The 26,983-nt window shown below is 40.4% G+C and overlaps 1 protein-coding gene across 1 annotated transcript in view; it reads left to right on the top strand.

Moving 5' to 3' along the window:
• Positions 1-26,983, top strand: part of LOC139744662 (spectrin beta chain-like) — a 74,214-nt gene that overhangs the window by 13,275 nt on the left and 33,956 nt on the right. Inside the window, exons 12-40 of the mRNA XM_071655087.1 lie at positions 569-790; positions 1,377-1,585; positions 1,873-2,050; positions 2,632-2,832; positions 3,841-4,050; positions 5,499-5,699; positions 6,239-6,482; positions 7,061-7,242; positions 7,997-8,253; positions 8,873-9,064; positions 9,668-9,827; positions 10,507-10,634; positions 10,979-11,138; positions 11,897-11,974; positions 12,813-12,952; positions 14,123-14,246; positions 15,113-15,259; positions 16,184-16,447; positions 16,923-17,053; positions 17,587-17,773; positions 18,231-18,431; positions 19,237-19,353; positions 19,567-19,680; positions 20,093-20,275; positions 20,659-20,804; positions 21,921-22,035; positions 22,680-22,790; positions 25,107-25,286; positions 26,344-26,556. Of these exons, the coding sequence (XP_071511188.1) occupies positions 569-790; positions 1,377-1,585; positions 1,873-2,050; positions 2,632-2,832; positions 3,841-4,050; positions 5,499-5,699; positions 6,239-6,482; positions 7,061-7,242; positions 7,997-8,253; positions 8,873-9,064; positions 9,668-9,827; positions 10,507-10,634; positions 10,979-11,138; positions 11,897-11,974; positions 12,813-12,952; positions 14,123-14,246; positions 15,113-15,259; positions 16,184-16,447; positions 16,923-17,053; positions 17,587-17,773; positions 18,231-18,431; positions 19,237-19,353; positions 19,567-19,680; positions 20,093-20,275; positions 20,659-20,804; positions 21,921-22,035; positions 22,680-22,790; positions 25,107-25,286; positions 26,344-26,556 (4,995 nt within the window). The remainder of the gene's footprint in view (positions 1-568; positions 791-1,376; positions 1,586-1,872; positions 2,051-2,631; positions 2,833-3,840; positions 4,051-5,498; positions 5,700-6,238; positions 6,483-7,060; positions 7,243-7,996; positions 8,254-8,872; positions 9,065-9,667; positions 9,828-10,506; positions 10,635-10,978; positions 11,139-11,896; positions 11,975-12,812; positions 12,953-14,122; positions 14,247-15,112; positions 15,260-16,183; positions 16,448-16,922; positions 17,054-17,586; positions 17,774-18,230; positions 18,432-19,236; positions 19,354-19,566; positions 19,681-20,092; positions 20,276-20,658; positions 20,805-21,920; positions 22,036-22,679; positions 22,791-25,106; positions 25,287-26,343; positions 26,557-26,983) is intronic.

Below are 26,983 nucleotides of genomic sequence, written 5' to 3' on the forward strand. Positions count from 1 at the left end.
TCTCCCGTCAGCCAAGATTTGAATAGACTGAGGGCGCACCCTAATGGTATTACTGTTGTGAATAGATCTCCTTGTGTGGTTGTCTTGATTGTAAGATGCAAGTGTAATGAAATGTGAGACATGCCAACTGTGGATATCTCACAAAGTTGTGGCATCGATATGTGAGTTCATTCATGTTACAATTGCGGAGCTGCCAAATCTACCCCATTCTGCAGGAGGCTTCCTGAAAAGTTCAATATCTCTTCATGTCTGGACAAGAGAATACAAGAATCGTCCAGATTTGAGAATCATATTTTTGCCAAGTGAGATACATGTAACATATAAGCATCTCCCTGATTGCTATTTGGAATCTCCTTGTATTATGTTGGGTGAATGTTGGTAGCCCTGCTTGTGTAGATAGCATATGTAAAATTTATGTCTGAAATGTCGCTCAGACACTGCAGTGTTGTTTGACCTCAGAATAGAATGAAGGAAACCACACCATACATATGTGTGTTTTCTCCCTCACTCCTTTGCTATCGATCTATTCACTTCCTCTCTGTCTGTCCATGATGCATGATAACTGCAGAAAGAGCGATTTGCTGACCTGGAGTCCATGGCTAGGGAGCTGGCGTCGGAAGGGTACCACAGGGAACCGGAGATCTCACTGCGGTCGAGGAAGGTGAGCCAGAAGTGGACGGAACTCCTGCGTCTCCTGGACAAGAGGCAGATCGTGCTGAGAGGGGTCAACGAACTCATGGGCATGTTTCGCGAGTCGGACGGCATCATGGCGGAACTGAAGGAAATACAGGTGGGTGTAATTGCCTAGCATGCAAACTCTATCGTACAGTAGTCACATCGTCTCCTAACACTTCAAAGCATAGTACCAGTTTGACTCCCACATTGCTCTTTCCTGTCTATGCCTGTGATGCTATGCCTGTTTTCCTGCAAATTTATGCATTCATTATCTGTCTCATTCTCCTTTTCTTCCTTCCAACTATCATTTTTTTTTTCTCACCACATCACTGTGTTTACATTTATACAGTGTTGATTTCTTAGATTTTGATACTTTCTCACTAAGGACTGTTTGTTCAAGACACACCAGTGTCTATAACTGTATCTCTATTTGATACATCCATGCTGTCCTTCATACTTCATTCATTTGTACATATGATAGTTTTACAATGATCTTCAGAATCTTCTTTTTTTGGTGCTCTAAATCATACTGTACCAACATAAAATCACCATGAGCCGTGTAAACAACAACAAAAAAACAACCCAAAACATCTTTGGACACAATCAGTTACTTAATATGTAAAGCATGAAAGCATTCACTTACAGATGTCCTGTTCACTGGCAACATCTTTAAAATCCCAACATCTCTCCCCCCAACACAGGTCAGCCTACAGTCGGATGAGAGGGGGAAGCACCTGCAGGCCGTTGAGGCCCTACTCCAGAAACAGAGCCTGGTGGAGACCCAGATCTTGACCCAGGGGGAGCGCATCAACCAGGTCAACCAGATTGCTGACCGCTGCCTCCGCCAGGAGCACGCCGAGAGTGCCTCCATCAAGAAGAGAACAGTGGAGCTCAACATCACTTTCAATGCGTGAGCCGAATCTCTGAGCTTTTTTTCCCTCTCACTCCTGCTTTTGTGTCATTTTAGATAATTAACGATAATGATATGGTATGATATGTTCAGGTGAACTCAAGACCCCCGGGCTTCTTGTTAGCACAACTCCACGATATTTACCAGTGAACTTGGTTTGTTTTGCATGTGAGATAAGAGTGATTTTTTTTTTACCCTGTGATGTGTATATCAAGCCATTTTCTTCTGCAAATAGAAGAAGAAAAAAATGATTCATGTTTGGCAAACCCACCACACCTCACTTGCAGGATAAAGGAGGCAAGCAACCTGAGGAAGACGTGCCTTGAGGACTCCCTCAAGTTCTTCCAGTTCATGCGAGACAGTGAGGAGGAGGAGTCCTGGCTGCTGGAGAAGCAGCGCATTGCCAAGTCGGCTGTTACTGGGCGAGACCTGCGCAGCGTCATCAGCATGAAGCAGAAGCATGCTGTGAGTGAGGGATTCTATGGCTGTGCTTGTTGTGCTGGTATCCCCAAGTTGCATTTGTGGAGTGCAAGTTTTGACATTTATTTTCCAGGCATCATCCAACCTAATAGTAAAAACTTTTGCACCCACAAGGGGAGTGATCAAGTATTTTTCGTATCCATTCTACTAGTATGAATGAGAATTCTTCTTGTGGCACAACAAATCTAATTGGTTATACAGGCAGCCAATATTTCACACAGCAAAGTAAACCGTAAAAGGTTTTCATGTCTTCTTTATTAGAATGCATACATTTCTAGTGCGGTCATTTGTTTTATAGTCATTACGATAAGATTCCTTTCATATGTCATTTTAGTTTCCTGGTGTATAAACCTATTATATGCCAGTCTTCAGCGCTGTTGAAGAAATATTGAAGAAAAAAAAGAATGACAATAGTACTTCATTGTCCTGGAAGTGTTTGCTAGATGCAAAAAGTAAGAAATCTTAATCATGCATGAGTAAATTAGTTCATCTGAACAGAAATGAGTTTTGAGAATGTGATGTCGTCAGTAAACAGAAAGAAATGGAGCATGTTTCTATCCGTATAGGTTCTGGAGGCAGAGGTGAATGCCCGGCAGCAGACTGTCCAAGGGGTGGTGGACACCGGTCAGGAGCTGATTGACACTGGTCACCCGTCCAAGAGGAAGATTCAGACCAGGATGGGGAGCCTGAGGGAGAAACTGGAGCAGCTGAAGGAGTACGTGGACATCAGGAGATGGCGGCTCCAGGTGGCTGCCGAGTCTCACCAGGTACAGCATAAACAAACAAACAAACAAAAAGACAGACAAACTAAGAAGGAAAGAAATGCGCAAACAGACCACCTTGTGATCTTTTGTCTTCATTTGCTTGCCAACTATCATCTGCCTTTGGGTAGCCTCTTCCATCTTACCCCATTCCAGAGAGATTTTGTTATCGTCAGTCACTCATTAGAGGCTAAGTTTATCACTTCCTGCCACCCACCGAAGTGTATCGAATCGAAATTTGATGAATCCGATGAGGATCATGTGCGACATGTCTGACACTCACTTGATATTTGACCAACCAAGTCGGATTCATCAGACTGTGATCCGATACACTTCGATGGGTGACCAGAAGCAACAATCTTTGTTTCTGATGAGTGACCAATAAGAAAAAAATCTCTTTGGAATGGGGGTATATGACAAACTGCTCTTGCAGAAGGCTTCCCTGCTGTCGTTATCACAGAAATCGCCAGATGCCCCTGTTCAGACGTGGGTAATGAAAGACAGACATTGTTGATGAAATATCTTGTCCAGATCTTCATAGATGTTTGCACTTGCCAAGATTTGAACTTGGTATTTCAGTTATAAGAGTTTAAATCTGTGTTCACTATAGCACAGTCTTCACACTGTGCTAGATAATGTTTATGTCTAGTCTATGTGAAATGCAAATAGCATGTTACCTGGTCTTGTCAGTGTGGTTGCTAATGCAGGCCCACTAATCTGGTGTAGGTCGTATATAAAAAAGTTGTCTAAGGCTGTGAAAACTTGCAACCGATGCTACCATGAAACAGTTTTCAATATCTTTCCTTTTGCTTTTTTTACCCTCTAGAAGCTCTTATCATAGGGTATTAAACTGGACTTTAATTGTGAAGCACTCTACCTCTGAATGTAAACTGAAATTATTGAAGAAGAAACAGTGGCATATATGCACCTCAGCATTAAGTGAGATGGTCATATGTGTTTTGTTCATGAGTTCACCACCAATATTATCAGAACTACCGTATTACTTTCCATCAGTACTACATTGATGCCAATGAGGCGGAGTCTTGGATGCGGGAGAAGATGCCCCTGGTGTGCAGTGATGACTACGGAAGGGATGCAGACTCCGCCAAGAGCCTCCTCCAGAAACACACTGTCCTCCATGAGGAGATCAATGCCTACGAGAGCGAGGTCATCCAGCTCCGTGACAACGGGATGAAGATGATGACTACTATCAAGTCCAACCAGGTATGAATGAGGAGAGAGCGTAAATAAGGGAATTACCTTGACACAGTGGTTTTAGTGACCTACCTTTATCATTATGTTTTATAGTATTGGCAGAAAAATTGAATGCACAACTGGAAATGTGAATAATACATATGTTGTAGTCTTATTTGGTACCCGCAGGGTAGCCTCTACATCATGAACACTGCTTTTTTTAGAGAGGCCCTGCTAAGATAATTAGTGAGCTTTTGATCAAAGGACGGTAGACAAAGAGGATGGTAGGTAGAGCATTAAAGTGATCTGCGCGTGCACAAAAGTGAACGTCTCTCCATCCTGTTGATTTTCAGGACAGTTGTCAGTAGAAATAGCACTCAGTGTGTTTTTATGCCTCCGCAACGAAGTGGCCGGAGGCATTATGTTTTCGGGTCGTCCGTCCGTCCGTCCGTCCGTCCGTCCGTACGTCCGTACGTCCGTCCGTCCCGTTTTGTTTTTGTCGATATCTCAAGAACCGTGTGGTGGTTTTACATCAAACTTGGTATGAGGGTATATCCTTGGGGGATAATACTTTGTGTGGATTTTAGGGTCACAGGGTCAAAGGTCAAAGGTCACAGGTTATTTTGTGAAAAAAAGAATTGAAATTTCATGTTTTTCTCCATATCTCGCAAATGGTTCAAGGTATCTTCATGGAACTTAGTATATATGCTTGTACCGATGGGCAGTGATTATCTAGGGAAGTTGGGGGTCATGGGTCAAAGGTCAGGGGTCAAAGGTCAAGGTCAACTCCTCAAAATATCACTACTTTCCTTAAAATGCAATATGCCTGAAGGTTTTTTTTTTTTTTAACTTGATGTATGGCATGTATTACCCAATATATATTTTTGGGAAGTTTCTTGCCAAAAGGTCAAAGGTCAAAAGGTAAAAGGTCAAGTGAAAGTGCTAAATTGCACTTTTTCCTCCATATCTCGAAAGTAACTCAAGGTATCATCATGAAACTTACATATTTATGCATGTTCTACCTAACAGTGATTCTCTGTGGAACTGTGAGGTCAAAGGTCAAACGAAAGGTTTAGATAATGCTATTTTCCCATTTGATACTGAAATTATACTTTTTCTCAATACCTTGAAAATTACTCAATGCATAAACTTATAAAAGGGTCAAAAGTCAAGTAAAAATCATCAGTTCCCCAAATACCTGCACTCTGACATTTTAATCATTCATCCAATTGAACCTAGTTCTAGGAAAGTGAACATTAAGCACATTTGTGTCAAACCTGTCATTTTAATATTTTGCCAATTGTGTGAAACTGTCATCACACATTGTCAAGACATTGTACTATACACCAATTAGGAGAACCATGCATTATGGCGGAGGCATATCAGTCGCCGTAGCGATATATCTAGTTTACTCAAAGTTCTTGTTATTGTGTATCAAGTTCCCACGCATCTATCTTCTGCCATGTCCATGCCACCAGGCAAAGATGCAGGACCGGTCATCGCCTCCCACAGATGAGGAGGAATACACGGAGGAGGTGGTGGACGTGCCCTACGAAGTGGAGGAGGAGGAGATCGTGGAACGCGTGGTCGTCAAGGAGATGATCGAGGAGAGGAAGTATCCTCAGGTCAGAGCCATGTACAACTACAAAGGTCAAGACATGAAAGTGGCCAAGGGAGAGGTAAGCTGTAGGTTAATAAACCAAGTGATGAGTATGATCGCAGAAGTGCCATCCGTAAACATTTTAAAGTAAGTCCATCATCAGAGCAAAATAGCACCTTTCCAATAATACGTTTGTTGTTAGATAACAATGAATATTCTTGGAGTTATGATTGAAAATATCCCATATTTTTGTATTTTTACCTAGTTTTCAATAGGTTTAATTGCAAGTATCTCAAATTGAGAAGAAAGCTGGTAGAAAGCCTAACCCTCACACTACTATTGCTAAAGAGTTCAGTATTGCATAATTTAGTTAGTCGCTGCATGGGACCAATGCAATGATTAGATACTCCCAGCGGCCATCATGTTTAGCTTGACCTGCTTGGAATAGAGCTTTACTGATTGGTTGTGATTTTTGCTTCCTTATTCTGGTAGCAATAGAGAGATAAGTTAACACCACACATTCTTTTGCTATCACATTACTTAAAAATTGTGAGCTTGGGAATATCAGACTTCTTAAATGTTTGATATGCCACTGTTTTTGTTTTGTTTTTTTTGCAGCTGATGATTCTCATCGGAAAGACCAACAGTGATTGGTGGAGTGTGAGGCGTGCCAACGCCCAGGAGGGTTTCGTCCCCGCAAACTACGTGAAGGAGGTGGACCCGAAGATTGTCAAGAAGAAGGTCAGGAGGAAGGTCAAGGTTCCTGAGAAGGTTATGGTCAAGAAGACAAAGGTCAGGCAGGAGGTGGTCAAGAAGAGGAAGGACAAAAGTCGGAAGGGAGTACTGTCCAGATCTGGAAGCGGTGAGATTTGAAAGTTTGATGTACCTGTAAAGAAAACTTTTTTTCATTTTTTTTTCTTTTTTTCTGGATTCAACTCTCTGGCTTAGTGCAGTCATGTGATATTATTGTGTACTTTTTATGACTGCCATGATGATGGTTGATACCTGCTCATCATCATCTACACAAATTTTTTTGTAATCTGCTAGTTTACCAATATGTTACTGCATATGTATCACCAGTGCCAAATTATCAGAAAGGGATACATATGCAACCAGGAAATATCTTAATGAAAGAAAGATATTTTTCAGGGGTGAGTTTCTTCAGTTTGTCTCCCTCTACAAATTAAATCTGTTAGATATTTTGCAGGCCAGTTATCGGGACATTTTACAGAAACCTATGCCATCTAAAATCAGTCCATCCATACTCTGTCACTTTGTATCACATGAAGTTAAGTGAGAAATAAAGAGTCATTTCTTGTATTACAATGTGTTAAAAATGTCAGCATATCTGTGAAAAGACGAGTTTGGCATTATATTATCTTTTGTGGTTGATCTGTTTCCTACTTTAGCCATACTCTGTATTTCTTCTTTTTTTTTCAGTGAGGAGACAGAGTCATCACTTTGATGAAGACAACATAGAGATGCGGCTAGCCAGCATCAACAGCACTTACAAGAGGTTGCGGAAGCTGAGTGAGGCTCGCTGTAGGTACCTGGAAGATGCCATCAAGCTCTTCACCTTCTACCATGACTGCGATGAATTCCAGGACTGGATGAGAGAAAAGGTTACTCTTTTTTCCTTCCCCTTCTTTTTTTTTTTCCTTGTATGTTAATCAAGCACTGAATGGATGCACACCGTGTTTTCCAATTGCTGTTCAGAAATTCGTACTTTTCAGATGTACGCAAAAGATCAGCTGGTGTGATCCAAATAAATCTTGAAGATGAATTACTTATGGAATATTGCAGTGTCTGAGCAGACTTTGTGTGCTTACATTTTGGAATGGTGAATGAAGAGCTATTTTTTACTGACATCAAATATACAAAGCCAAACAAAAACAACAAAAATTTAGCAACCTGCTTATGGTAAAGTAATCTCCACAGCTGTATTCAAGGTGTTTTACACTGTAGGTGTTGCTTTGTTTGTTTGTTTGTTTGTTTTGTTTTGTTTTTTTAAGAGATGTATTTCAGAGGTTTGTTGTAACATTATCTTTATTCTCTTCATGCAACTGCTAACTGGTTGACAGGCATGGATGCAGTCATGGAATCAATGACAATTTAAATTAAGTTCTTGTTTATCTCAAATGTACATACACGTAGATTCCATTGTCCCAATCTTAAGTTGTAATAATTTGTATGTATAAATGTGTCTCTGTGTATTTGATTGTATGGTTAGATGACTTGCTTTAATGGGAATGTTACAAAATCTACTTACACCCAATTTGTTTTATTATGTTAGATAATTGATTAATTTGATCATTGATCATTGCATCATTTTAAGAACATGGTGAGGAAAATAAGATATTACTTTTTGATTAACAGGAAAAAGTCCTCAAGAAGAAAGAGAGCTTCTCTGAGAATGTGGAGGCCACAAGGAGGAAGTTTGAAAACCTGCTAACTGACCTGGTGGCTAACCAGGGTCGCGTGGAGCGCATCAACAAGCTAGCAGACCGGTTCGTGGAGACAGGCCACAGCAAGCAGGCGGACGTCAGGAGCAGACAGAAAGAGATCAACGACCAGTGGAAGAGGCTGCTGGAGCTGAAGGCAGAGAAGGAGAAAATGCTGGAAGGAGCATCTAGGTAGGATGGAGGATAGTGATGATGGAATGACCTATACCATTGATGTTGAAGGCAGTGATGATGATGATGGTGATGATGGTAATGGTGATGATGATGATGGTGATGATAGTGATGATGATGGTGATGATGATGATGTCAAATGATGATGATGATAATGATGATAACGATGATGGAATGACTGATAGAATTGATGTTGAAGACAGTGATTGTGGTGATGGTAATGATGGTGATGATAATGATGATGATAATGATGATGATGGGATGGATAGAGTTGATGGTGAAGACATTGATTGTGAGGATTATGATGATGATGATGATTACAGACATGAGAGAGTGATGGTAAAGTTGATCGTGAAGACAGGGATTTTGAGGATTGTGATGACAATGACGATGATGATGATGATGATGATTATGATGAGTGCTGAGAATGCTTCCAATACAATGAGAAGCAATATAGTAGAATTGTTCTCATGCACACAATGGTGATGGTGACGTTACTGATGATGATAATGATTGTTACAATGTTTAATGAACCAATTGATAAGAGAGCTTTGAAAACTACGTGCCAGTGCTACCAATTCAAGCTGGCCTGATATGCATGTGTCTCCAATCCACACAGTATTGAGCTGTACAACCACTCTTGGGGGGAGACCAAGGAGTGGATCATGGATAAGTTCAAGGCCCTGACGGCCGATGACCCCGGCAAGCAAGCCCTGCCCGCTGAAGCCCTGCAGAGGAAGTATGAAAACCTGGAGAGGGAACTCACACCTGTCATGGACAAGCTCAGGAAACTAGGACTCCTCGCCAAGGCGTAAGTCAATGAACCAAAAAACAACAACAGCAGAAGCACAAAGAAACTGCTCAATACTAAAGACAGGATGAAAAACAAAGAAAAACAAAGTGTCTACTGATGTTCATTTCACTTTGGCAGTTACGACAGCAGGACCCCGTTTTATCAAAAGATAAAATCGATTTTAAATTTCCTTACCACACAGGCTGCCATAGACTTACAGTTGAAATCAACTTTAAAATCAATTTTAACTCTTCATAAAACAGGGCCCTGCACAACTATGCATCTGATTGACAAATTGCCTTTCATTCACGCAAAGAAGCCCCAGTGTTGGTTCTGATCCCTTACAGTTGCTGGTACTGTGTACAAAATCAAACTAACGAAATCTTATGTCCAGATGTTTTTGTTGCAACTGATTAACAAATTGCCCTTCATCAACAGCTTTTCAAAGGTTGACAATTCTTTTTTTTTAATGAATTGAACAGTGGTATTGCAGTTACGAACATGGCATCATGAACCAGTGTTGAATATGTTTTGATAACTCAATGATCACAGCGTGCCAAGTGATGCTGCACTGTAGTCAGTTGAATCATGCCATGTGTGTCTTTTGTTTTGCTGGCACAGAGTGAAGACGTCCTACCCGGACGAGGGGGACCATATCAGCGGTAGACAGGATGAGATCCAAAAGCTGTGGGACAGCCTGGAAGACAAAGCCTCTGAGAGGAGAGACCAGCTGGCTCAGTCCAGGGACATCACCACATTCCACAATGACTCCAAGGAACTGGTAGGCACACTGGGAACAGACAAACCCTAGCCCTGTTGCAGTCAGAAAATCAAACCTAAGTCAGATATCAGCAAATTGAAATTGAGTGTTCACAGACTTATGTTTGATTTCTGACTTACATTTAATGTCAGCCTTTATGCAACAGGGCCGTGAGGACCTAAAGGGTTCCTACAGGTTAAAGTCAATATCAGCAAAGGTTACTTAGGATTTGATTCATGAAAATTTTTTCGGACACGGTGTGTATAGTGGATGGAGAATTTCTCCGATAGCACCATGTAGTCTAGTCCTTCAAAGGACTTAAGGACTCATGAGATATCAAACTCACCTAACCTTTGTCATCGAAAACTTCTGATCTAAATTTACTCATAGTGTTTGGGAAGCATGAATTTCATTACCTTTGTGTCATGTCGACAGTGACTAATTTCAAAGATTCTGATTATGCTTTGATGAAAACAAAGTAAAATAAACACTGTGCAGTGCTGCACATTTTTAGAGAAGAAAGATGAAAGCATTTGATGATTATGCATGAAATGATAATAATGATGGTTATAACAATAATGGTGATGATCATGATGATGATAGTATCAATGATAACACATTAATGATGTGTGGCTTATACCCACTAACACACATTCTAACTCGTGAGTATGCTGCTCTTATCTTGATGCTGTGTCTGCAGTTGGCATGGTGCAATGAGATGAACGGCAAGCTCCTGGACACAGAGCAAGCAAAGGATGTAGCAGGATCTGAGGACTTGCAGAAAAGGCATCAGGACCTCCTACAGGACATCCATGCACACAATGAGAAGTAAGGACTGATTTATTTCATTTTTTAGCTAAGCTGAGCTAAAGGCTCAAGTCAATTGTTATGATATTTCATTGCCAGATGTGCTTTGTCCATTGTGCCTGTTGTGTAAACTTTGTTCAATTTCAGCTTCTTCTTGAAAACCCCATGATGTATTTTCACTGAACTTGGCAGATAGAATCCATAGAGTGTTAGGATCTCAATCTGTTCATTGGCTGGCACCATGCCCACCTTGATCTTGATCAAATTTCTTGTAACAATGTAGATAACAGATTCAGGTAGCTCTTAGAAGTGTACAGATTGAACAAGACCCAACTAAGATCAAATTACTTTGTGACAATTCCCAGATTCACAACTCTGATAGTACTCGGTGAGAAGCTGCTGAAGACGCTGCCGGAGTCTGTGACCATCGCACACAAGGTGGAGAAGCTGGCCTCCATGAAGGAGAGTCTGGTCAGCCGTTGGGACAAGAGGAACAAGCAGCTGGAGGATGCCCTAGATCTAGCTGTGAGTAAACCTCTAATATACAAATGAACAGACACTGGTAAGAGGGCGTTCAGTGAAAATGCTGTGCACTTGAGGGTTTTTGCAAAGATGCATGCCACATGCATGACATCGTGAATATACCTGAGAGTGTGCTGCATCTCCACTGACACTGCAAATTTAAACCTGTGCATTATTTGTTTCGTAAAAATGGGTCTGTGAACTATGATATCAGCTAGTAAGGCTTTGTATTGCAATACTCTAGGGGCTGCTCTTCGTTCGGCCATGCAGACAACCATTTGAATCAAAGCATTATGGTTTTGGTTCGTTCTGCATTTACAGCTGCACAGAGCAATTGGTGGTATGCGGCAAGATAACATGCAGTGTTGTTATACTTTTTTTGCTGTGAATTTTTTCCATTCCTGTGCAGTTTTTGAACTTCTGTGCATTCACAGAAAAACAAATTAAGAGAGCACACGTTACTCATTTCAGCACTTCTGACTGGCTTCATTCTTAAAAACCCATTTTATAAAATCCTCTCTTAGTCAGAGAAAGGAGTAGATGTCACACTAATCTACATTGGTTAAGATGAATGGATTGCTTCATTCATGGGGATCAAAGTGCAGGTTAGGCTGATGAAATGGGAATGATGTGAACCAGGCCCTGAAACATGCACATTCTCACACACAAAACATACACACATAGAAGGATAGCTACTGGCAGTTCAGTGATTTCCGAGTGTGTTATCGTACTGATTTTCAGCTTGATTTGAATGCACACAGATGTTCAACAGGGAGGCAGATCAGATTGATGCAACTACAAGTGGTCACGAGGACTTCTTGGATTTTGAAGCCCTTGGGGTAAGTTGGACAGCATGAAGTTTTGGTTGAATCTTATGCCTCTGTGCTGTAGCAGAATGTATGTCAGTTGGGCGTGTATAGTGATTATTCTGTGGAGATCTCAAAAGTGCCATCTTTGTCATTTGACTGTAATGTTTCTTTAAAATACCTTCAATTATTTGTGACAGAAAGTTCCACAAAATTTGACTTGTCTTGACCACTTAAATAAAAAAATGATGATGTGTGTCATTGCTGGATGTTGGAGAACATATAATGTCCTTGATAACATTTTAGCGTAGTCACAATAAAAAAGAGGGAGATACATCTCTCATTGTTTACAAAATGAGAAATCAGTTCCATTTCACAAAAAAAAAACCAAACAAACAAAAAAAGAACAAGAGGAGTCATGGAATGCTGTGAATGATGACAATTTGTTTGTTGCACTGTGTTGTAAAGCATTTCCTAGGACATGAAGGATACTTACAGTGTTACTAGTTGCTAGATGTTGGACATATCGCACACTGATCAAAGCATAGGACACATTAAAGTTATTTTCACTAAGGTTGGGAAAGGGATAACCTCGCCATGGTCGTGGCACGCAAAAAATGTATGCAGTTGCAGTCAGTCACGTTTTTAATTGAACAGTCTCGCTTCGTCACTGCAAGTGCTGTAGCGAGAATGAATTTGACAGACCCACTTCGGTGCAGTTTTATGTATATGTGCATGTGTAATGATGGACTACAATGTTAGATAACTTTGGACAGTATGCATATTGATAAGGTGGTATATTTTTGCAGAATGTAATATTATATATCGTTCTTTGGATTGCCATCTCCCATCCTGCAATCTCTTCCTGTAGAGTACTGTGGAGAGTGTCCTCTCCCTGCTGAAGAGGCACGAAGACTTCACCAAGAAGCTGCATCTACAAGAGGAGAAAATTCAGGGACTGAGAGATATGGCTGCAGCTCTCCTGGCTAAGCAGCACCATGCTAAGAATTTGTGAGCCCTTCCCTGAAATAATATCAGATAATGACGCTCGATAGTAACCTTTTTGTCGCCTAAGCAGAGAATGCAGTGACCAAGGGCCACTTAGCACTCTTTATGCAACACCTACAAAGATTCTTGCTATCCATTTGATCAATTGCTCATCATGTGACATTCCCTGAAAAGAACCATTGCACACTGTCACTATTGAGTGTGCAATTTTTGTTGAGCAGTTTTAGATATCGCACTCTGACATAATCCCTTTTCATTTACTCCCAGTTCGTCTCTCAATCAACCCAAATTTTTGCACTATCACGCTTAGTGAATAGTGTTTCATCTTTCACTTCATGCGAAATCTTGTGCCATCACAAATGTGACACTTCACTATTTATATTCTATATTGAAAGATGGTAATTGTTGATAGGTTATCTATATGTACATTCTATCACAGAAGAGATTAGGCAAACAAAAAGAAACCAAAAATTGAGCATGAGGTATCAAGGTGTGCTTCATAATTTGATTATTCCTTTGAAACAGTTGTATAACAACTGGAGGATAACTGCATATTAGGCTTTCATCTATTTCTTGAAATTGAGAGCATAGGAATCAGTGCTTAGACATCTACTTAAGACACATATATGCCAAAGTGTGGAATAGGGACCATATCATAATGTGAATTTTGTTTTTATTTGTCTAGGAGCTTCGTTTTAGCTGTTTGTATTCTTAAAATTCTTCATTAAGGCTTCATTTTTTAATATTTTTTATTTCATTATTATTGTTAATATTTTTACCTATTTAGTTTTTTATATTTTTAATTTCATTATTATTGTTATTATTTTTATCTATTAATTTATCCATTTTTTATTTTTTATTATTTTTGCTTAAGCATTCCTCTAGTATTTCTATCATGGCATGGTTTTCTAATATTGATTTTAACCTTACTTGGATGCTCTTGAGTGAGGTATATTTTGTTTTTTCGTATTACCAGATCTTCTCAATACGTACACTTCTGTATGATGTCCGACTTAAGAAAAAATAAATGACGGCCACAAGGAAGAGTTACTGCATAAAGCTCAGTTTTGTCTCATTAGTGCACGTACTGTCAGTGTTCATACATTTGCGTTATCAAGGGTATTTGTTTATTGCTTTTTTTAAAATTTTCATTTCTCCTGAAAAATTCTGCAGTATCATCACCCGTAGGGATGAGGTTATTGACCGGAGGAATAAGGTCAAGGAGAAAAGCAAGCAGAGACTGCACTCTCTCAAGGAATCTAAAGAGTACCTTGAGTTTGTTAGGGATGCAGATGAAGTAAGTTTTTTTTATGTGTGTGTTGATTATTTGTGCTAAAAGCTAACCATAGGTGCATATACCTAGATTTCCTCTTGTTTGTTTTTTTCTCTAATTTAATTATGAGGGAGACAATAAGCAATACACAATGCTTCAAACAATTATTTCATAGCTCTATTTCTAGTGGAAGAATAAGAAATGCAAGAGTTAAGTAGCATGACGTAAAAAAGAATTGTCCGAAACCCCCAATTTATGAGCCAAACTTATATTTCATTGTCTTGATCAGCTCAGTCTTCTTAATTGGCTATACATTCAAAGGTTTCTTCTACATGGTTTTATATAATGATGATAATAAGAATGATAATAGTGGCTTCTTTTAGAGCACATGTTCATTCAAACAAAGTTGCTTATGATGCTAGAGAGGATAGATGACACCAGACACAGTGAAATAGGACAGTATTAATAGCAGCAAACAAACATTGACAGGTAGGTCCTACATATGAGATAATTACAGAAGAAGAAGATTATGTACCATGCTACAAATCATACAGATAGGTCTTCAGCTGCTGCTTGAATATGAGCAAGGAAGGTGCATAACATAAAGAGATAGGGAGATTATTCCACAGTGTGGAACTGGTGTGATAGAAAGCTCTGTCCCCCAAGAATAAGTGGTTCCAGGATTTTCAAAGAACAAAGAATTAAATGGTCTTATCTTTAATACATGAAGGACTACACCTTATCAGTAAAACTTGCATGTAAGTGGGAGCTACTGGTGACTGTAGTTGATGGATGGCATGGTAAACTACTATCATCAGTATCTTGACTCTAATTTATATCAAGGCACTACAGCCCTTTTCAACAGAAAGTCTCACCCGTTGTCTCTTTAGATTTCGTCCTGGATAGCTGAGAAATTCGCCATCGCTGACGATGAGTCGTACCGAGAGCTGACCAACCTCCCTGGCAAGGTGAAGAAGCATGAGGCATTTGAGGCAGAGATCGCGGCCAACAAGGACAGCCTGGATAAACTCAATGAGGTAAGGTTGAGTAGAGATGGAGAAAGAGGATAAGGAGGAGGGAAAGCTATGAGGTCTGCTCTTGTAATGTGAAATCAAAATTGTCAGCGCTAGGACCCAAGAGTCATGGAAATGAAGATATATGCAATAATGATTTGATTATTTCCGAGATGTGATAATGATTTATCCAACATATAACCCTGAAGACATAGAAATGAGGATATCAGTGATAATAAATTTGAAAAAAAAAGAAGAATTTCTTGCCTTGGCTGCACTGTATTGTGAAAGGTGAAATATAATTTCTTTTAGCTAGTTTGCAATTCTGAAACTTTCTGTAGTGTATATTAACCCGTTGAGGACGGACTGATTTTGTTACAACACACATTTCCCATAGACGCCTGCCCGAGTATACTAAGGACTCATCCTTAACGGGCTAAGGGTTTTTTATATCTTGACTATTTCAAGGCTGTGATGTGAGATTACAGTAGACTAGTCGATTGGCCTCATATACATTTACACAAAAAGCAATAGTAAAAATAAATCCTACTTATGTGTTATGTTTCCTTAAGGCAGATAAGTACATGAGATAGTAACTCACTCATAGACTAGTTATGCCATAAACTCTGCCTAATCCTCTCCATCATTTCCATTGAAAGAGGAATGTATGACTACCAGGTACTTAAGTTTATTAGATATCTGCATGTTATAATGTGTTTGTACTAGTTTGTATATGTGTGTAGTTCAATAGATCAAAGATATCATCCTCTTGGTTTTGTCTGTCCATTTGTTTCAAATATAACGCTTTTGTATAAAGACATTTATTGAGGATATCTTGCTTTGTTTTTTGTAAGTATACATACAGTAAACATGAAATGTGTTAAGAGCAGCCATCAAAATATGAACATGAATGTCACAAATAATAACTATGTTTCTCTGTGCACCAAGGCGGGGAATGCCCTGATAAAGACAAAGAACTCCAGGTGGGAAGAAGTCCAGATCCTGTTACATGCCATCAACGACCGGTGGGCGGAGCTGGCTGCCAGGGCCACTGACCGCGGCAGGAAGCTGAACCAGGCGGTGCAGGAGCAGGAGCTCATACGGGGAGTGGAGAATGCGGCAGCCAGCATCCAGGAAATGGAGGTTGCCATGGCAGCACAGGACGTTGGCCAGAGTCTGAGGAGCGTCAAGAGCCTGCTCAAAAAACAGCAGGTGAATGTCTGTCTTGTTTTGCCTATACATGCTTTGTTGACATTGTATGAGTTCAGCCCAGAAGTGTAGTAACCGCACTCAATAAAGGTTTATGGAGGCAATGCTCCTCCAATTCTCAGGTAACAATGGGTTTGCATTGCCGCGCGCTTACTGTGTTGAGCAATATTTCAGCTTCAGCTACCAGCAACATATTGCAATTAATTTTGAAATGGCACTATGATTAACACATGCAAGGGATGTATGAAAATGATGTCACTTTTGATATTAACATTTTACCGCTAATTTGCTAGTGCCACTCCAGTAGTGAGATATCTTATCATTTTTGGAAGTGAGTTTGTTGCAGGAGAGAAACGACAAGAAACTGCCATTAGCTGGCCAGCATTTTGCTCTCTTTCTGTTTTGTTTTGTCTTTTTGATCAACCTTACCATGTGACAAAGAGTTTTACATCACTATTTTCTTCTGTGCATCGTGTAGATTCTGGAAACTGAGATGGCAATGCAGGCAGAGAAATTGCAGAAGATTGCCAAAGAGTCGCAGGAGCTAGCCGACCAGGGGCACTTTGACTCCGACAAGATCAAATCGGAGACAGCTTATATCACACAAAGGTAAATTGTTACTTGCAGATTTGCCTGTGTGCCCATTGATTGTAGTTCACGTCCTGGACTTCAGATTATTTTTACTCAATTTTAGATATTATTGTGTTTGTGTGTGTGTGTGTGTTTGTGTGTGTGTGTGTGTGTATTTTTGTATGATCGTTTGTGTTTGTGTGAATGTGAAATTCAGGTCTCTTCAGTTGAGCAACAAGGTGTAATCATAGTTTTGATTGGAATGAAGTTGTCCTGGTTTAGTAGAGATTTAATGATGATTGTGTGGGAAGCTCTAAAAAATATATGAAATCTATGTACATTTTTATGCCAGATCGCAGATGTTTGTTGTGCATGTCCAGCTTTATACGCAATTTCAATTCTGTCATTCATAAAGATACTGGGATCACAATCAGTTCTTACAAACTTGAGTTTCGTTGAATGAGATAAGCAGCTGATGAGCAGTTTCATTAGGGAAAGCCATCTGTTCACGGATCAGATCATTTATAGAATTCACGTTCTCCAAACCACTCATCGCTTCTGTTCCATGATAGGTTCAGCGAACTTCAGGCTCCTGCCAAGAAGCGGCACAAGAGGCTGGAAGAGTCGCTGTGTGTCCAGCAGTTCTACCATGACGTCGACACGGAGCTGCAGTGGATCAGGGATCACCTACCAGCAGCCAGCTCTACCAACTATGGCAGAGACTTCACTTCAACTCAGAGCATGGTCAAGAAACATCAGGTGGGATTTAGCAATGATATCTATATTTGCCAGCAATAAGGCTGCAACACTGTACCTGCTACCTCCCAATTTTGGTGACTAAAAAAAAGAAATGAAAATAAGTAATGAACAAACAAGCAATAAAAGGCTGTAGAATTCTTTTTAGATAAAGAAATTTTCATCACTTTTCTAAATTTTGATAATAAACTTAATTTGTTCTGCATGTCTTTGCATGCTAATGACAATATTTTGGAGTTTGTTGCATTTTAATGTTTACAAGTACATCGATGACTGTATGTACCACTGGCAGCTATGTTTACAAATGTTGTAAACTCTTTTGCTTACTAGGATTTGATAACTGGAAGCTGTTTACAAATTGCCACTCTTGGCACTGCACAATAACATGGAATGAATACTTTGATTGTAAATCGCCAAATTGTGTTCTCTAAAGGTGGATTCATACCTTTGTGTTCCATAGAAACTGCATGCTGAAATCAGTGGCCATCAGCCCGTCATTGACCAAGTCCTCAAGACCGGTCAGCAGCTCATCGACTCTGGTCACTTTGCCCTGGAGGAAGTCCAGGAGCGGTGCCAAGACCTGTCCCTGTCCTGGGACGAGCTGCTTGACCAGGCCGAGGCCAGGAAGAAACAGCTGGACATGGCGTTTGAGGCCCAGCAGGTATGTACCAAATATGTGACCATCCAGCTCAAAACCCACAAAAACTAGGCTACAATGAATTTCCGCTTTTTACATAGTTTAAGAGAATAAGCTCGACGTTAATGATATATAAATTGTTGAAATCTGATCACCGTAACCCATTCAAAAAGTGATCAAAATAAAAGAGAGGTAGGAGGTGCAATTTCACAGAAAAGGGAGAAATGAGGATTTAAAGATTAGGGTCACCCAAGTATATCAAAGCATATCAATTTCCCAGTGAAACAGCTCCTGTCCCAAAAATATGGTCCAGAAAAACTGCTTATGTCTCGATTTCAATTTTGTCTTAAACTGCCAAAGTTTGACCATAGGTAGAGAAAGGATTACTCTCTCAGGTAAGACAAACTCAAAAAATTTGATTCGGTCAACTCAAGTGAAATAGTTTGGTTCATTACAGAGAATCCCATTCTGTGACTTTTTGTGGGTTTTATGCTGGGCGGTCAAATATATTCAAATACATTGGCTCATTTTTGTTGTTGTAAGACATTGACATTGACCACGAGATGTGCATTTTGCTGACACAATTTATTGATTTGACCAATTGATGCTGGCACAGGAATGTTCACAAACCTGCATTGCACTGTTCTTCTTAATCTAGTCTAGACTAGTCAACGGTACATTTGAAGAATGTGTCTCAAAGCAAGATTGATCCATCTTCAGTGGATTTAATTGCATCCTCCTCCACACACCAATGTCTGGCCCAATGTTGGGAAAGAGCATTGTGGATTTACTGTGTGACTGGTTTCCTCTCTGTGTGTGCATCTGTCAGTATTACTCTGAGGTGGCCGAGGCTGAAACGTGGATGAGTGAAAAGATGTCACTGGCCAGTCTGGAGGACTACGGCAAGGACGAGGATGCCACGGAGAAGATGACCGCCAAGAACAGGGTGAGTCGGATCGAAAAAGGCCATATCGCTAATATGAGGAGGACTTCTCCCAAGTGTGAGTTTAGTCAGAGCGAGTGTGATCGAGAAAGCCGTATAATTTGATTAATTGTGACCCATTTTGAATACTGTCGCAGGTTTCCAAAAGTTAGTTTGCATTCCTAGCAATGAGGTTTAGATGTGCGTAACCCAGCACTGCTTCTGCTCCATGAACAGGCACTAGAACTGGACATCACCAACTACGAGGGTGTGCTTGATAGACTGGAAGACCAAGTCAGCGAGATGGCTTCGACTGGAAACCCGGAGGCAGAGAATGCTTGTGAAGCACAGGTCAGTTTTTGTATGTGGCTAGTAGTACCATGTGCCTCATTTTGTCATTGTCATTGTTTCCTCTGTTGTTTATCAGTCACATCTCTCAAATGGTAGATTTTTTATTTCAATGTCAATTGCAATAAGCATGATTGTCAAGCTCATTGTAAAGAAATTCAAGATATGCTGTCTGTTTGGCCAGCTTAAAAAACAAAAAACAAACATGCAAAAAAACACAAAAAAACAGATTGTCAGATGCTGAGCCAATGTTTGATAATGCAAGATATCATGCTCCTTTGTATGATGATCAGTTGGAGGGGGGACCCCCACCCCCTTTCCCCCTTTTCTCGCTGATGCTGCTGCCCCGCAAAATCTTACACCTAGCTGCTCTCTGGACATTTCTGCCCCCACTCCCCATGGTTTTTCTGATCAGGTTGAGCTGAGGCAGCAGTACAAGAACCTGGTGGATCAGGTCACTCACCGCACCCTGAAGCTGGAACAGGCCAAGCTCATGCACCAGTACGTGAGGGAAAGTGACGAGCTGGGGGAGTGGATCGAGGAGCAGTACCAGGTGGCCAGCTCTGAAGAGTACGGCCAGGACTATGAGCACCTTGAGGTGAGCTGTCTTCCAGAGATGATCCTGTCTATAAGAAATAGATCAACTAAAAAAACTGCACGTATGTGATACGTCATCACGAAAGCCGTATAATGTCGGGAAAATACATTGTAATTTTTTGGTTTTGGGCAGATAGAAATTCATTAGATACTAAGCTTGTATATATAATTTTCCCTACTTTATTACGAGGAAAATAATTTAAATTGAAAGTTACAAAACTCTAAAGGGTATACTGCCAAAGTTGGCTTACATAAATTTTTCTTCCTTTTATGATCCTGTCTGTCTGTCTGTCTGTCTCTTTCTCTTCTTTTGTTATGTTGTCACGCTCATAGACCTTTGATCTATCCATGCTCTCTCTGAACATTGATCCATTGTATTCGCAGGAGCTGAGCAAGAAATTTGAGGAATTCTGCCGCCGTGTGGACGCTGGTCTGGAACAGTTCAACCGATGTGAGCAGCAAGTCCAGCGGCTGGTGTCTGAGAGACACGAACAGAGTGACTCCCTGATAGAGAAACAGGACAGCCTCAAGTGAGTGTTAGCTGATCGAGACTCCAGTGACAAAGTCTCCTCTAGTTTTTATTGAATTAGTTTCTCGTTTATGTCAGTAGTAATAATGCCACCATGGGTACTGCTTAAACATATGAAGTTAAACTACAACTTTCAAACTGTGATTTTGAAATAAGTGAGAGAGAAAGAGAGCTTTTTGTAAACTGATTTTTGAAATAGTGAGAAAGAGAGCTTTTTTTTACTGTAAAAGGGGAAATTTTCACTGTGAAAATTTTCATGTGACCAGAAACTCGCATGAAAATGAAAACACAAGTATTTTTGTTTGCTACATATACCACTAATTAATGTCTTGATTCCTTGGAATTAAAAAATGTTAAACTCATCTTACCTGGCTGAGTGCAAAAAAAAAAAAAAGAAGAAAAAATATTACTCACAGGACAATATCCACTCTAGTACATGAATAATTTGACCTACACTTCCAAATACTTTTTTTTTTGGGGGGGCCATTTTCATTTACTTTAATTTAGCTGAGGTGCTAAGGCATGTAAGTTAGGTAATTGTCCGTAGAGATCAAGGAATTGTGGGTTCGACGCTCATCAACACCTGTTACCTTGAACCTACAGCAAGACAACTTTGAATATGGTAGTTACATTGATGTTATCTGCTCAGGGGTATGAATGAATACTTTGATATTAAACAAGGGTAAGTGTGACTTGGGGCCCTTTTGATAAAGATAGATTATAAGATTGATCTTAGGATTGATGCAATTCAAAAAAGTTATGCACTCCATCTGCTAGAAACTAGTACTTGAAATCAAGCGTAAGTATTTTCATAAAACTGAATTTCAATCAATATTGATCTTACGTTCGATTCACAGAGTTAGGCTTGATGAATTCAGCATGAGATTAGTCATAAATATTTATGAAACTGGCCCTAGATTTGCCACATAAAGCCATGATAAGCACATTGGCAGAGGAAGCTCCGAAGAAAGGAGAGAAGATTGGTCATCAAGTCTAACATATAAGTTTCATCCAGAGAGCTGGCCTACGTCTTGTTCTCAGAGACGTCTTGTATGGAAGTGCTCTGAAAAACTTTGACTGTTGATGATCGCATCTGTCACCCTCTGTGGTTTTACAGGCAAGCACTTGACATGCTGATGGAAAAGATAAACAGCAGGAGAGAGAAGCTGGATGCTGCCAGGCAAATCCACAGCTTTAACAGGGACTATGAAGAGGCCATGTCAAGAATTCAGGTGAGAGGCACAACCTACACACTGTATTTCTTTTGATTCTTACTACCGGATCCCAAATATAGGGTGATCACTTCTAAAACCCTACCACAGGGAGTGCAGCGGTACACTTGTAACTAAGGGTTTATCAGCATGTGGGTGTCAGAGTTCTACTGAGGCACTGGAATGGTATATTTCCACAATCTTTCCTAATTTGAATGCTACAAACATCTGGGGATAGAGCTGTGTTAATAAACCACTGAAATTTGTCTGTTAAGAATTTAACAGCAAGAATGTGACAAACTCTGGAGGTATGCAGATGCACATATATGTACAAACAGCGTTTTAGGAAGTAGAAAGTCGGAAGCCAGAATATATGCATCTTTGTTAACCCTTTCTGTGCATGAGACTGTGGCGAGAGTGTACAACTCTATGGGGTTATCTGTGCCAATGGGCACTCAAAGCACACAAATTATGATCATATCATAATGATGATATAACCATATTATAATTATAATGAAATTATGATCATATTACAACAATGACAGTGGCAATGAAAGTGTGTCTAGATACAGACTTCATGTACATCAACGTAGCTTCCCATCTTTTTTTGAGCAAAGCCAAGTACAATGAGCGAAATGTCCCGTACTATTCGTTTTCCTCCGTAGGAGAAGTATGCCATCATCCCAGCGGACTTGGGAAAGGATGTCAACTCAGTCCTGTCTCTGGTCAGGAAACATGAAACCTTTGAAAACGACCTGGTAGCACTCGAAGGCCAGGTAAGAACTTTCATCCCCTTTTAAATAACATTTCACCTTGTTTTCAAATGTAAATATCATCTCTCTCATGCAGCAATTACCTTCTGCCTTTTTCCCTCTCTCTCTCTCTCTTTCTCTGTGTAGAAGATAGGAAGCTAACATGTGCAAATGTGTGCATGAAGGAAAAATATTAAGTTCAGGCATGAGATTTCTCCGCGGATCCGCGGATTTCCGCGGATTTTGAAATTCTGGGGAGAAAATACACAGTCGGGAAAATTTCTGTGATTTTCCTCTTTTTGTTTTTTTTGTTTTTTTGCAGCCACCATATCTCGCCGTGTGTGAATGGTGATGAGTGCATTTTGTCAGCGGGCAGCTGTGCGATGTTGCATGTTTCATGCGTGGTTAACGTGCGTGTCGATCAACTTGTAGCTACTATACTGTAGCTTGCAGTGTGGTGTGATATGATGCACACGTGTGTTACGCTGTAACTGCGTATTACCAGCACCTCCCTGGTATTACATGTATCATTACTATCAAGGAGCTTCGGCATGCATGCTGCCGCAGCATTCAGCGCGATGCGTTGACCGAAAGATCGGTCTGTCCGTCGGGGAATGTTCCACGGAGACTGCGTCTGGCTTCACGGATCTCCTCCGTATACGGAGGACAGCGTTATGGCAAAATATAAAAGAGTCCTCCGGACAGACAGATCTTTCTACGCGATGCGCTGCTTTTGTATCCCGCTGATTACGTTGGCATGACCTAACGTTACATTTGTCATCGTGACTTTGTGGACCGGTGAGAATATTTCTTTCTTCAACGAGAAGATGAAGACCCTCGATAAGGATGACCCTCGTGTAGTGGATATTGACACAGATGTCTCCAATACTGTAAGTTCAAGTGGCAGTAGTTGGAATATGAAGTTGATCTCCCAGAACCAGTTTCGTCTTCTAACCAAGTTAGGCCAGCGAGTCAATCGACTTCCTCGGGACCTGGAACTTGTGATACATCATCCGCCGCAAGGATTCGCTTTACATTCTGGACTTCATCCAACAATACTTCATTTGCTTGGTCTACCGTTACATTAGCTGTTTATGGACTTAACCGGGTCTACAAATTTTTGTACCTCCTGTAAGGTATTTATAGGCAGTCTAAGTTAGCTGAACATTGCATGGACGTAGAGACAGTCAACAATGCTGAGCTGCATGTATGATTTATTTCCAGCTGTCTTACATACATGATTCTCTACTAGACTACATGGACCAAGTACAAGATCAGCAATACTTTGCCTGGTCTGCGCACTGTAAACTGTTAATGGACTAAGGTAAAGACAGCCAACAATGGCAATGCTAAGCTGTGATTTATTTTATTTTTTTTTTGTACCCGTATGAACTGAATCCAGCAAGACGTCACCTGGGTGTACATTACTGTGATTTATTATGGCCTCACATTTGAGTAGGTCCTAGGTATTCAACAGTTAAGCATACTATTCCTTCCTTTAGATTTTGCAAGTGTCATTCATGAGTTCAATTATCACAATGTTTCTCTGTAAAATGTACCTCATAACAATAATAAAAATAGTAAATTTCAGTTGTAAAATACATTAAAATGAGTTTTTTCATACCTTGAATTTCAAAAAGTCCTCACCGTGGCACACCCTCCCCCCACACCCTCCCCCCGCTCGGTTGCTACGCTCCCTCGCAAACTCTCTCCTCTTTTTTCAACTTTCCTCAGTCTCATGCCTGTAAGTTTGTAAGAGGACATAATTTTCATTTCATTTCAATTTGTGCATTACGGGAAAAACAGAATTACATGGGTATAGCTTTGATTTCTTTTGTAAACTGTTCAATTTAAACAAATTTGGCTATTTCAATTAAAACTTGTATATTGAAATATGGTTTGTAATTTAATTGAATTTTGTCTTGGAGTTGAGCTGTGTCAAAGCTGTCTTCATAGTGTTGACGAACATTTACAACCCATTTTAATGCTTTTTAACCCAAACATGCTTGCATGGATTGTGAGGAGTTACCACTCCATCTATAACACTCCCCTGCCACCATGTAGGGTCAAAAATAACTGCAAACTTTTGCACCCTTGGTGTTGCTTGTTTTGTCTTGTTTTGTTTTTGTTTTTAAATGGAGCAATTTTGGAGGAATACAATACTCTAATCCAAGTATTTGTATAGAACAATACACCCAAGGAAGCACGAATACAGTTTGCCACTTAGTGTTGACTGAACTCACCTGAAGTATTGAATGATACAGAAACAGAATGCCCAGACTGTGGAACAATGAACCAAAAGCAAACCAATTGATACCCCCTCCCCCATCCTCTCCTCAGCTTCAAAGCTTGGTGAACGAGGCGGCCCGGTTGCAAGAGGAGTACCCCGGGGAGAACGCCGTGCAGCTAGAGGAGCAGCAGTCAGTCATGGTGTCCGACTGGAACCTCCTCCAGGAGAGGGCTACGGAGAGGAGGCAGTCCCTCCAGGCAGCAAATGACTTCCACCGCCTCATGGCAACGGTACGTATGACATGCCTCCTCCATTCTCATAGCCCCCTTTCTATTTTTCTCTGCTTGTGACTGAGACAGATGACTTGTGATGGGCAGATCCAAAAAAACAGTGGTCTCCATTCTGAGGATATTTTATATTGTGTGATCAATACATAAAGTCGTTATAAAGGTAGGACAGTGCACTCCAGTTATAGCGAACAGGGTCAGAACAAAATTTCATTGCAACAAAGTAAAAATCCAGGTCCCAGAATTATTATCTATATGTCTTTATCTGCTGTAATTGTTCGGCTATAACACTATTACGATTTAACAAAAACAAAACAAAAAATTGCTGGTCCCAAGGACTTCATCATAATGGGAGTCACCTGTATTCTAGCTCCAAAGCTGTTGATATCAGTACAATTAGTACACAAGATTACATAGATCAACACATACATACCAAGGTACTTGAGTCCCTGCAAAGTTTTACATCAGTAAACATTTATGTCCATTCTAGGCCACTGCCAGTGACACTCAGCATAAATAGATAGTAGAGGGAACTTTCAGTCCGTAAGTTGTCAGTTCCTGTGGTCGCTTACTTACATACATACAAGCAATCAATCGCCTCTGTAGCAGTCTCATAAAAGCAAGTCACAATTCAAATTCAAAAGACACATGCAAGAATGACACCTTGCAAAAGAGCAGTAGCCAACGATGAAAAAATCTTATCAGATTGATGACAACGTACGTCCCACAGTGTACTAGTATAGCAATGATTATTATTTTTCAATATTACTGACAACAGATCATATTATAAACAGAGCTTGCAAATTCGTTATCAACAAAGATTAATCAATATCAAATAAAAGGAATATTTATGAAGAGAAAAATGCAGCAGACTGCATATCGTAAGCCTTTGCCTGAAGTGATGGCGGCCTGGGAATGGGGTATTGAAGAGAGGGTAAACAAGAAAAACAGTTTTAACATATGTATGAATATGAAAGGACATATTATACAAATGATATACAAAACAATATACAAAAACATGTGTAGGAATTTTTTTTTTTCTTGACACCATCTTTGGCAGTGCAAGGACCTGATCAAGTGGTCTGAGGAGATGAACGTTGAGATGGAGGCAGAGGAGGAGAAGGGGCAAGAGAAAGATGTCTACACCACCATCAGCATGATAGACGATCACCACCAGCTGAGGTCAGAGATAGAGGCCCGGGAGGACAACTTCAGCTCCTTGGTCCAGGCCGGAGAGATCCTCATTGAGCAGCAACACTTTGCCAGTGCTGAGGTACTTACTAGCAATTCCTCTCATCTTCATCCCCCATACCCCCCCCCCCCCCCCCCCCATTGACTGTGTTTATAATGAGCAATAGTTTCTCCATATTCAAAATTGAACACTGGCATTCGTTAGATTTGTAGAAAGCAGACACCAGCAAACAAAGCTTTATGTGATTTTGTCTTCTCAGTTGCTGTAATGATTTGTCCCCCTGAGTCTGTCAAGAGTAGACCATTTCCTGTTATTTCCTCCCTATCTCATTTTTGTTATATTTTGCTCCAACCCATCTCAGCTCCTGCAAAACGAGGAATGTTCACTTGCATTTTAATATTGGGAATTTCGCGAGAGCCAAGAATCGCAAAATTGAAATGCATGCGGAAGTTCTTGTCTGCACTATATGTATTGAATGCGGCAATTCATGAAAATTTCATGCCGCAAA

The sequence above is a fragment of the Diadema antillarum genome, unplaced genomic scaffold (genome assembly GCF_040938485.1).
Source record: "Diadema antillarum isolate AM-2024a unplaced genomic scaffold, OU_Dant_1.0 seq00001200_RagTag, whole genome shotgun sequence".
In the NCBI taxonomy this organism is placed as follows: domain Eukaryota; kingdom Metazoa; phylum Echinodermata; class Echinoidea; order Diadematoida; family Diadematidae; genus Diadema; species Diadema antillarum.